Here is a 12232-nt window from a genome sequence, read left to right on the forward strand (position 1 = left end):
CCCCAACTTGGTAGTGGCCCCTTTCCTGTCATTTCTCTGCCACTGCAAGAGCCCCTGATTGTTTCAGATGGGAGCGAAAGGTTTCCTAGGGAACAAGTAACCCCAATCCCTTTGCTTGGAGAAGGAATGTGACCTAGCCTGCTGGTTAGGATCAAGGAGGAGCTTTGGGGCAGGGCGGGGCCTGGGCAGGGTAAGGCAAGGGCTCCTGCTGGTACCGTATGTACTCCTACTCCCGCTGCTGCACAGCAAGGCCCTGCTGCCCACCTTTAGGCCACAAAGCCATGTCCTGGGTTCCCTGAGCCCCCAGAAGCCCATGGAGAGCCCTAGACCAGCAACCCTGCTACTGCCTCTCCTGCTGCTGCTCATTGGCCTCTCTGCCTCTTCTGGGATTGGCTGCCCCCACCTGCCACACTGGATTACCCACTGTCTACTGGCCTCTCATATGGTAAGGTGCCACTGCTATGGGGGGACACCTGCCTGGCACAGGTATAAAGCTCCCCACTCCCCTACCTGCCAGTTCTTACTTCTCTGTCCCTGTGTTCTTGTGGCAGCCACAGTGTGTCCTCTAAAGTCTGAAGGGATTGTGAAGGTCCTGGTATGCTGAGGGCCTGGGCAGGGTGGAACTGGGAAGAAAAGAGCCAGGGTGGAGGGCTTTTAGCCATGGGATTAAGAACTGGATAGTTCCTGGCAAAAAGCCCAGGGAGAATGCTGCTTAAAGGGAGTATCTTCTATTAATACCTCTTTTCTTCTTTTTGCTGCTGGGCCCTGTGCCTTCAGGACAGGAGTTTTCCTGGTGAGTCTTATTTCCTGCCCCACTAGTGCCTCTTACAATCCCTTTTGTTCTATATCCCCAGTGAGCCCTTTATTGTACTGTTTGGTTCCCACCCTGGGAAGTAACATAAATCAATGCAAAAGTGCAGGACAGCCTGGACTTGCCCAGCAGTTTACCCCAAACTCCATGAGTGGCCTCTTTTACTTAAATCATCTTCAGATTCTGAGCTATATAGTAGTGGTGGAGAACTGATTGTACCACAGAGACAGTCTTTCTTCTGACCTGTGGGGAGGATTAAGTGAGGAACATGGATACATCTGGCAATCCATGAATGTGGTTCTTCCCCTTAACCAGTCCTTTACTCATAATTATACAAAACTAATTATACAAATAATACAAAACTAATCCTTCATATTTTATAGTACATTCTACTTGGCCAGGCATTTCCTCACATATCATCTTACTTGATCCTAACAGCCCTGCTTTATGAATGAAGAGGCAGATAGGTAGGTCCCGTAACTTGCCCACAGTCACATGCCCAGGATGTAAATGTCAGAGTTCAGCATGAAATCCAACGGTTAAAAATCATCATCATCATCATCATCATCATCATCATCATCATCATCTAATTGGTCTGAAGGAGGAGAGACCTCTTTATTTTTTATTTTTTGAGGGACCTCTTTACACCCTGTCATTTCCTTTCCTTTCCATCTTGCATAGGAAATTCTGTGCCTGCTGTCTGTCATACCAAGTTGGCTCTCCTTCTCTCCACAAAGCCAAGGCATGCGTGGGTCTGGTACTGGCCCTGCTGTTTGTGCCTGCATCAGGTATCAGAGCCCTCAGGTATGAGAAACAGCCCAATGGAGGTGTGAACTGGGGACCTTTTTTTGGGTGGGATACTTAGGCTGAGGCAAATGGGACCTGTCATGGTAGAACAATTGTCAACCTCAACAGGGACTTAGAGCATCCTCAAATATTACACCATGACTGATATCCACAAGTGTAACTGTATGATTCTGTGAAGGTGTTAATCTCTTCAATCAATTCAAAATTTGGGCATTTCTATTAACTTGAAGGTTATTATTTCCTATTTTTTTAATTTTTATTTTTTTAGTTGTAGATGAACACAATACCTTTATTTTATTTATTATTTTTTTATATGGTGCTGGGGATCAAACCCAGTGCCTTACACATGCTAGGCAAGTACTCTACCACTGAGCCACAACCCCAACCCCATTACTTTTTATTTTTAAGGTAGGATATTCTTTCTTTTTCAACTATATTTTCATTGCCTTGCATGGTTACATACTAAATATTCATATATTGCTTAAAAATTAGAAATTTCTAAGTTTTTACTATTAGAAATAATGCTACCTTTGATCCAGGTATGGTGGTTCATGCCTGTAATACCATTTATTCAGGAGTCTGAGGCAGAAACATCACAATTTTGAGGTCTCTGGGCAACTTTGTGAGACCCTGTCTCAAAACAAAAAATAAAAAGGGCTTGGGATGTAGTTCAACGGTAAAGTGCCTCTGAGTTCCATTCCCCATTACAAAAAAAAAAAAAAGAAGAAGAAGAAATGTTACAATGATCTATTCTGAATATATGCATGTATCACTTTTTCTCTTCTTAATAAATTAACTGTTTTTTCATTATGTCACTTTTTATATAAATATTTATTATATTTTTAGGTGTAGATGGACACAACACAATGCCTTTATTTTTATGTGGTGCTGAGGATCGAACCTGGGTTTTGCCCGTGCTAGGCGAGTGCTATACCGCTGAGCCACAATCCCAGCCCCTCATTATGTCTTACTTTTGAGGAATAAAGAAGCTTGGCATCATTATGCTTCTTGATAAGATGATTTACAATCTGGGTGTGGTGGCACATACCTGTAATCCCAGCACCTCAGGAGGCTAAGGCAGGAGGATTGAAAGTTTGAGACCATCCTTGGCAATTTAGCAAGACCCTGTCTAAAAATACAAATAAAAAAGGTTGAGTATATACCTCAGTGGTAGAGCATGCCTGGGTTAAATCCTCAGGACCACAAAAAATTAAATAAATAAATAAAATGACTTATTACCCAACATTGGACCACATCTCCAAATAGGAGAGAGGCATTGAAGCCTAGATACTAAGTATGTCCTCCTCCCCTGTGCAGGCCTTCAGAGGGCCTGGTTCTACCTCTTGCTGCTGAAATCCAAAAAGTCTTACAAGTTCAAGTCCTCTCAGAGGCACAGGATGCCAGCATCTTCTCAGGTACTCTCTCTGCCAGTTTCAGCCCTGCCATGAACCCTGCAGCCCTTTGCTTCTTAGTGTCTCATTTTGTTCTCTAGCCACATGAGGGAAGTTGAAAATGTGGAGATTACAGAGTAAGGGAAACTAAGGCCAAAAGAGGTTGTTCAACTTGCCTGTGGTTCCTCAGGTTCCAGAGGCACAAACAGAAGCCAGATTTCCTGATTCCTGACCTAAGGCCAACCTTGTTCTCTGCTTTCAGTGGAAGCTGCTAGGTAGCTGCACCCTGTCTGAGAAGGACCATCATATTTCCATCCCTTCCCCAGACATCTTTCAGAAGGGGCTGCGCTCTAAAAGGACCCAACATTCGGATCCAGAAGTAGTGGAGAGTCTCCCCAGACCAGGTTCACAAAGGAACGAAGGTAGGCGTGGGGAACAATAGGAGTTTGCTTGAGTTGTGTAGTGCTACCTGCTAAGCCCAAGTGACAGCCCAAGTAACTGAGTACCTAACTCTCCTCAGGACCTGAGTTCTCCATTGATTTTCTGCCTGAGGCACGGGCTATTCAGGTCACCATTCCTCCAGGCCCAGAGGTCAGCGTGCGTCTTTGCCACCAGTGGGCACTGGAGTGTGAAGAGCTGAGAAGTCCCTTTGATGCCCAGGTATGGAGTGTCATCCCTCTGTAAAACAGAGCCAGATCATGCTGGGTGCAGTGGCACATACCTGTAATGCTAGCTACTTGGGAGGCTGAGGCAAGAGGATTGCAAGTTCAACACCAGCCTGCTCATTGAAGACCCTGACTCAAAATAAAATTTTAAAAATGCCTGGGGAAGTAGCTCAGTGGCAGAGCTCTTCCCTAACATGTATTAGGCCCTGGCTTCCATCCCCAGCACACATGCACAAAAAGAACAAGAAAGAAAGAAGCTAAAACACCCAGTGCTATAGCAGATGGGGAGAGTGGGGAGCAAGGTCATTGTCCCAGACAAATTGAGGTGTCTAGCATTAAGCCTTCTTTGGACTAAATAGGAAAAGCAGGGGTCCTGTTACTTGGGAGGAGAGAAAAAAGAGGGACAGGTAGAGTCCTGGAGTGACCAGGAATGATGAGTAGCAAAATGAGTATGTTTTGTACCCCCAATAAGACCTTCAATGTGATTCAGCTTGCATTAGAAGCCTTTTCAGGGCTGGGGTTGTGGCTCAGCGGTAGAGCACTCGCCTTGCACGCACGAGGCCCTGGGTTCGAGCCTCAGCACCACATAAAAATAAATAAGTGAAATAAAGGTATTATGTCCAACTACAAATAAAAAATAAATTTTTTAAAAAAGAAGCCTTTTCAATTCCCACAAGAGGTTCTTCTCAAGGGGAACAGAGTAGTGACATGTCTTGATACCCTCCCTTCTCTCATCCTTTGTTTTGCCCCTCAGGGAATGAGCAATTCCTCAAACTCCCTGCCCTGGCCCTAACATCTCACTTCCACCTCCAGCTTCCACAGAAGCCATGTGTACAGTTAAAACAATTTTCACAGATTGATGCCATACCCTAGAGGCCCTCAACACTCTTCATTTATTCAGTGGTGTTGATAACTCACAACTTCTCTCTGATATTAGTATATGGATTAACTTAATTAATACTATTAATACCCTGTCTGACATATAGTTGGAGTTCAATAAATCCATATTCCTTTTCCTGTCTTTTCCCTCCTCACTCCAAGTAGAATACCCAGAGAAAATGGTCAGAATACAGAACAGAGACCCTGAGAGGAAATTTTTCAGTGTAAGAAATAAATGCCATATAAGAGAAAAATAGAGTATGTGGGCCAATGTCCCAGCTTCCTCTTGCCCTTGTTCATGGTTCCCATATTCTCTTTCTCAGATGTCTCTTCTGACCCTTTCTGTCTCATCAACAGAAAATCGTTCCTGGGGGCCACACTACAGACTTGCCTTATGAATTCCTTCTGCCTTGTCTGTGCATAGAGGTGAGCAGAGGAAAATGTGTGGGTTGTCAGTGGCTCCTCGGTCAAGCATCTCTCTAGTAAGTCAGGTTTTTAAAAGAACTGGATGGGGTTGGAGGTGTGGCTGAGTGGTAGAGCACTGCCCAGTATGTGTGAGGTCCTGGGTTTTATCTATAGCACTATTAAAAAAAAAAAAAAGGAAGAAAGGAAGGAAAAGATTGAGTGTGATTGAGATGCTTAGGAAGACTGGTACCAGTGTGGTTATGAGCCATATGTGGTCCAAAGTGGAAGGGTGATCCAATCAGCCTCACCCAGATCCAGCATTCCCTGTGCAGATCTGGCTCAGCCTATAGAGAAAATACTGTGTGTTCTGGGGAATGTTCTAGCCCCAAATTCTTCTCCCATCTACCCTTCCATTATAATCCTCCACCTTTCTGTATAAGTCTGAGGTGCCTAGCACAAAACCTTGTTTGGATTAGACAAAAAAAAAAAAAAAAAAAAGGCAGGGGAGTGTCACTGCAGAGACCAGACAGCAGGCACAGCAGAGAGCTGGAGCAATGAGCAATGAAAAGGTCAGATGAGATCCAGGTTGGAAAGCAGTTGGGTACTTGGGCAATTCAGAGTGAGGGTAACAAAGGGTACTGGGCACCTTGGGAATGGTCAAGGTGGAGGCCAGGGCAGGTGAAAGTTGGGGAAGGTGAGCCTTGTAATTTTCTTCTTGCTGGGACTAGTTCTCTCCAGGGAGAAGAGGTTTCAGCCCCTCACATGCTGATCTCTCTCATACTCTGGAGTTCTTCCCCATCTCTGCCCACACTATACCCTGTCTACCCTCTGCGGTGCCCTGCTGGCTTGGGTAGCTTGCATTACAGTAAGGTAGAACCAGAATGAGTTTTAGGTCTGAGTGATGCAGGGAATGCTACTCCCCTGACTCTCTATCCCATTCCCCCAGGCATCCTACCTGCAAGAGGACACTGTGAGGCGCAAAAAATGTCCTTTCCAGAGTCAGCCTAAAGCCTGTGAGTGCTTCTTGTGTGTACTGTAGTGCGCACACACCTTCTCTCTGTTTCTCTTACACACCCATCACACACACACACACACACACACACACACACACACACACACACACACCACCTGTATTGGAGGAAGCCCCACAAGGCATGCAGGCACTTCCCCCTGCAGTTTTGTCTGCCCATCAGCCTGCCAATAAGCCTGAGGGTACTGAGCATTGTAGGACTGTGAAAAGGTCAGATGAGATCCAGGATGTGGTCCTAAGAGGTAGGGCCAGAGACTTGGGTTCACCCCTCAGCTCTGCCACTTATTTTCCTTTGAGCCTTGGTTTCTTCATATATAAAATCATGGAACTTGTGCTGCTTCATTTTCAAACTATAAATCTTTAATAAAATATTACATGTGAAGGTGGTCTGTGACATCTAATGTGCTGTATGCACATTGTCCTCTAGGAGAAACAGGACACTGACACAAGTAAGTAGCACCAGGCAGCCCACAGCACATGCAGGGCAGAGTTATAATTAAGGGCTAGGCTTTGGGACATAACCTCAGAAAGGGGACAAGCCCATGAAGGCTGTTGTGAGCAGAGACATTCCCTCAAAGGATCTAGGGCCTGAACTGGGTTCAGAAAATGGGAGGATTTAGAAAGAAGAGATGGGAGAGGAAGGCATTCCAGGTTCTGCAAGGAGCCTAAGCAGATTTCCAGCATGGAATACAGCAAGGGGCTGGCGGGAATGGGGCCAGGATGGAAAGAAGGATAATAAAAGGATAGAAAGGTAATCAAAGAGACTCAGAAGTAATGTTTACTCACTGAGTACCTATTCATGCCAGGAAACATGCTGGACACTCCCACATCATCTCCTGGTGCCACTGGGATGGGGGCAGCAAGATGGGCCTAGAACAGGGCTGAGGCCTTACTCTTTGACCCTGCCACCTGCCCAGATGGCTCCGACTTCTGGAAATCAGTGCACTTTACTGACTACAGCCAGAGCGATCAGATGGTCATGGCCCTGACACTCCGCTGCCCACTGAAGCTGGAGGCCTCCCTGTGCCAGAGGCAGGATTGGCATGGCCTCTGTGAAGACCTCCCCAATGCTACTGCTCAAGAGTCAAAAGGAGTGAGGACAGACCCCTTTCCCCTCACTTAGGTGGGCAGGCTTGGGACCCAGAGACCTTCCTAACTAATACTCTTCTCTCCCCCAGTGGTACGTTTTAGAGAAGGTGGACTTGCACCCCCATCTCTGCTTCAAGGTACAACCATAGGCAACAGAGGAGGGGGAGAGGGAGTGGGTGATTCTTGGAGCTTGCTGACTTGCCATTTCTGAATTTCTCAGTTCTCCTTTGAAAACACCAGCCATGTTGAATGCCCCCAGCAGAGTGGTAAGTCAGTAAATGACCTCAGTTAGAATCCCCTCCCCATATTTCACCCTTACCCAGCTGTGACTGAACAAACCCCAGTCCAGCACTGACTTCCCTGTTCACCATAGCCCAGCCCCAATCACCTTCCACAAACAGGGTCTCTCATATCCTGGAATGTGAGCATGGACATCCAGGCCCAACAGCTGGTCCTTCACTTCTCCTCGAGGATGCAGGCCACCTTCAGTGCTGCCTGGAGTCATCCAGGTTTGAGGCCGGACACCTTGATTCCCCCTGTGTACAGTGTCAGCCAGGTATGGCCCAGCCAGGGCTGGCTCCACTAGGTCCTGTTGTTTAGAGCATGGCCCAGACATCTACATGCCACCTTGGTGAGACAAATCCTGGGTGGGTGGAGGCAAGCGAAGCCCTGATTTCTATCTGGTTAATTTATTTACCAATCAGCCTTTGTTTAGCTGGTCCTCTGTCAGCCAGTGGGTCCTCAAAGGGGCAATTTCTAAACCTTTCAGCTCCTGTACTGACACTGTCCTTTCCACATTTAGCTATTCTCTAGTCCACCTGAACTGCTGCCACATTTCATATTAATGTCATCCCTGAACACAGCTCTCCTCTACCCATCTCTTATTTCCTCAAGGCACCTGAGCAGAAGTTCTCTGATTCTCTCAAAAGTCAGAGCCCCTAGAAGCCAAAGTGTTCTCTATACAATACTGTGAACAGATTTAACACAATATGTAGACTAAGAACAGTTTGACTAATAGACTCTCTTCTGTGTATATGATATAAAAACCACAATCAAACATACCCACAAAACCACAGCACCAAGCTGACACAGTAAGACTAGCTTGTTCCAGTTCTTTCTTAAATGCTCACTTGCAGGTTATTTATTTGTTTTGCATTATATATATAGGGATTCCCAAATAGATAGATAGTAGCAAACACATAGGACTTAAGACCAAATTATATGGGATAACCTAAAAGTAAGACCTAAACCCATTGATTCGTGTATTTCTGCAAGGTGTGGAAAAAGACTACCTTCCTTTTGAGAATCAAAAGGAAGATATAGTGATTTGGGAATCACTATATCACTATCTGCTTACAAGCTCACTGGAGAGTTGGGTCTGAGACAGGTGTGAGGCATTGGGTTAGAGCATAGAGGGTACTCCTCAAAGATGGAGACTGGTCAATCCCCTATTTCTCAGAACACAGAGGGGAGCCACATCCCACTTGTAGACAGATAGCAATCATTTCTGTCCAATTCAGCATGTATTTGAGGACCTACTCAGTGCTCACCCTGTATTAAGTCCTGGGAGTTACAGGAGAAGTACATAACACAGTCTCTACCCTTCAGAAGTTCACTGTCTAGTAATAGGTACTACCAAAAAATGAATATATACTGCAGTTTATTAAAAGAGCATTCATATACATATTCCCTTTTGGTGCCCTCAACCCATTAAAATATAAAGATTATTGCTCCCTGGGTACAAATGAAGAAACTGAGGCCCAGGGAGAAGAGGTAATCATTTCCATGCAAAAATCAGACAGCTAGGATTACAAAGGCAATAGTTAAGCCTGAATGTAGGTTTTCTGACTCCATAACTCACATTCCTCACAACATTACCTCCTTTCTTGGGTGGGAAAGTAAAGGGAGCACACAGAATTAGCTTCTCTGGTTTGTGAGCTGCTGAAGGACAAAGACAGTGTCTGTGGCCACCTTCCCCAGGGCTTGGCCCAAAGTAGCACTCAGAAGATGTGTGTTGTGTGACATCTTTTCAGGAGTTGAGATCTGGGAAAGATCAGTGGGGGCTGCAGTAGCCAAGGAATCTTTTTTTTTTTTTTTTTTTTTTTTTTGAGAATTTTAACATTTATTTATTTTTTCTTAGTTCTCGAGGGACACAACATCTTTTGTTTTTTTGTATGTGGTGCTGAGGATCGAACCCGGGCCGCACACACGCTAGGCGAGCGCGCTACCGCTTGAGCCACATCCCCAGCCCCTAGCCAAGGAATCTTGACTGAAGTGACACTTGGGTCTATAAACCTGGGTGGAATATTTTGGGGGTGGGGAGAAACTGCATAGGCAAAGACTCAGAGGCTGTACAGAGCCAGATTTGCTTCTATGGGACAGTCATTCTGCTGTTTGTTCCTACAGACCCAGGGCTCAGGCCCAGTGGCAGTGGACCTCATCATTCCCTTCCTGAGGCCAGGGGGCTGTGTCCTGGTAAGGAATCCTCCTACCCTCACTCTGTGTATACTCCCTATCATCTGCTCCTCAGGTAGTAAACATGGAAAATATCGTCTGAAAAACTGGCTTTAGCCAGGATAGTTTTTTAAATTGGATATGATTGTCATATTTACATATTTTTTAAAGCTGTATTTCAGCTTTTCCTGAAAAATTAGAAAAGCTAGGGCTCTATGTCCACATTTGGGCATGGTGACAATGGTCTCAGGCTCAGCGGTGTCTGATTCTTTCTGCCTTCCAGCTCCCTCCTGTAGCCCTGGCCAACTTTGTGAATTTACTTTTTGAGTTTGGCCACACCACACTTGCACTTGCCACCCCTGCCCTGTTCTGTGCCAGCCTGGGAACTGGCACACACACAGCCTGACCTGGAAACATCCCCTAGCCAGTGGGGACTTCCCTTCTTGTCCCCACACCTCCTCACCCAACTCCCCCTGGAAGGCAGGGATGTTGTGGCTCAAAGGGCAGGGGCTCTGTGCCCTCAGGTGTGGAGATCCGATGTCCAGTTTGCCCGGAAGCACCTCTTGTGTCCTGATGGTGAGTTCTTGGGAGAGAGCTAACAGAGGTTGGGCGCTGAGGAGCTGGGTTTGGCCTCACCCTGCTTGACTCAGTCTCTCATAGACGCCTGGGGCTCTTGACCCTGGCACTGCTGGGCCTCACCACCCTACTGGGCGTTGTTCTGGTCTTCACCTGCCGGCGCCTACTGCCAGGTATGTTCACCTGGGGGTAACCAGAGGCTTCAGACGTGCTGGCTCTTAGGTTAGTTGCTCCCTCCTGTCCGCCCCCCCACCTCCCCGCCCGCCACGCCCGCCAGCTCCTGACCTGTGCCCCTAAGTCTCTCAGGCCCCCTAGTGGGCATAAATGGTTAAGGCAGAGCAAAGGGTCCTCTGTGTTGGTTATCTCGGTACCAAGACAGTGGGCCAGAGGCCAGGGGGGCAAAACTCCAGTCTGAACGGAGCTTGCCAAGTGTTGTGTGCTCCATAAGGTGTGCCTTTATTTAATTAGCCCACAAGAACCTTATGGGTCCAAGCTGCCCTAGGTACTGACTCTTCAGCACAGATAGGAGGCAGCGGGGGATGGGGTGAGAGAGTCACTCTACTGTGTAGCTGGGGAGGAGAGGGCCGGCTGTCCCTTGCCCTCCCCCGCCCCGCCCCACTCTGTTCAGGTGTTGCTCCCGCCCTCAGGCCGGGGCAGAGGGCGACTGGTGCTGCTCCTGCACGCAGCGGACTCAGAACCTCAGCAGCGCCTAGTGGGAGCTCTGGCTGAACTGCTTCGGACAGCGCTGGGCGGTGGATGCGACGTGATTGTAGACCTGTGGGAGGGGACACACATCGCACGAGTGGGCCCATTGCCGTGGCTCTGGGCAGCGCAGGCGCGCGTGGCACGGGAGCAGGGCACCGTGCTGCTGCTGTGGAGTGGCGCAGGCCCTGGTCCCATCCAAGGCCTGGATCCTGGCGCCACTTCCCTGCGCGCCTTGCTCCGGGCTGCCCCGCGCCCGCTGTTGCTGCTCGCTTACTTCAGTCGGCTCTGTGCCAAAGGCGACATTCCCCAGCCGCTGCGCGCCCTGCCGCGCTACCGCCTGCTCAGAGACCTGCCGCGCCTGCTGCGGGCTCTGGGCGCTCGGCCTTCCACCCGAGCCACCAGCTGGAGCCACCCTGGGGCTCAGCAGTGCTTGCGTGGCCGTCTGGAGCTGTGCCGCCAACTAGAACGGGAGGCCGCCAAACTCAGCTGCCAAAGCTCGGCGGGGTTCCACCGCAGTCCCAGATGTTTGTGGCCACAGTCTGTAGGGGCACTGGCTGGGACCCCAGAATGAACCTTTGGACCTGGATTCCTTAAGGGATCTCTTAAGGACTATTGACAGAAAAGCCTTCTTGTCTGCCTCCAAATCCAAGAGGCCTAGCCTGGGCCTCATAATTTTGGGTTTCCTTTTCAGACTTGCCTGCCTCTTACAAACTCTAGGGGAGAGAGGTGCCCTTCAACTGAGAACTCAGACCCAGGTTCTGATGGAGAGAGGGCCCTCTTCCCACTCGAGCTCTCTAAAGCTCCAGGAAGAGCTGTCTGCCAGGGCTCTAGTCCATGCTGGAGGGGATTCAGCAAGGTGACGGCAAGAGCTGTCAGTCCTTCAGGGGGGTGGAAGAAAACCACCTGGGGCCAGGGTTCTCCATATTTTTTGGACCAAGGGAGGACTCTTGACCAAGGAAAAGTTGCTTTGGTCCTGGGTAACAAGGCTAAAGGTGGAGCAGGATCCAGAGATCCAGAAAGATGAATAAAAGTGTACATTATAAAGGACGGAACACAACATGCTTCTCTAGTATGGCTGGAATGCCAAGTTGGGAGAGGGTCCCTGTGAGCCTGTGAAGTATGGGGGACATGGGGTGTATGGGGGGGTTGTATCAGTTTGTGAGTCCAAATCTTCTGCCTGCACACCTACACCCTTGACCATGCGTTCTCACAAGTAGTGCCTGGGCAAGGCAAAGGAGGACCAAGCAATCTCCTGGATCCTCACAGTGATTCTTTCAAGAGGAGGGAGGAGAAACACAGGCTCTACTAGGTGGTGTGTTCATCCTCCTGTGACTAGCCATGGCAATAGCACAGGCAGGACCTCGGTCTGGCTCTGGGTCCTGTTTTCCTTCCCCCATAACATACTTGAGCCTAGTCTGGG

The 12232-nt window shown here is 48.3% G+C and overlaps 1 protein-coding gene across 1 annotated transcript; it reads left to right on the forward strand.

Annotated features, from left to right (window-relative positions):
• The first annotated feature begins 313 nt into the window (after window positions 1–313).
• Window positions 314–10836, forward strand: Il17re (interleukin 17 receptor E). The gene is given in 16 exon segments (XM_026382979.2): window positions 314–445; window positions 778–793; window positions 1493–1615; window positions 2936–3033; window positions 3272–3431; window positions 3530–3669; window positions 4911–4979; window positions 5905–5971; window positions 6906–7081; window positions 7167–7214; window positions 7298–7343; window positions 7479–7633; window positions 9484–9559; window positions 9987–10107; window positions 10182–10280; window positions 10755–10836. Coding segments are annotated over 16 exon segments (1608 nt in total).
• The last annotated feature ends 1396 nt before the right edge of the window (window positions 10837–12232 follow it).

Source organism: Urocitellus parryii, chromosome 16 (genome assembly GCF_045843805.1).
Source record: "Urocitellus parryii isolate mUroPar1 chromosome 16, mUroPar1.hap1, whole genome shotgun sequence".
In the NCBI taxonomy this organism is placed as follows: domain Eukaryota; kingdom Metazoa; phylum Chordata; class Mammalia; order Rodentia; family Sciuridae; genus Urocitellus; species Urocitellus parryii.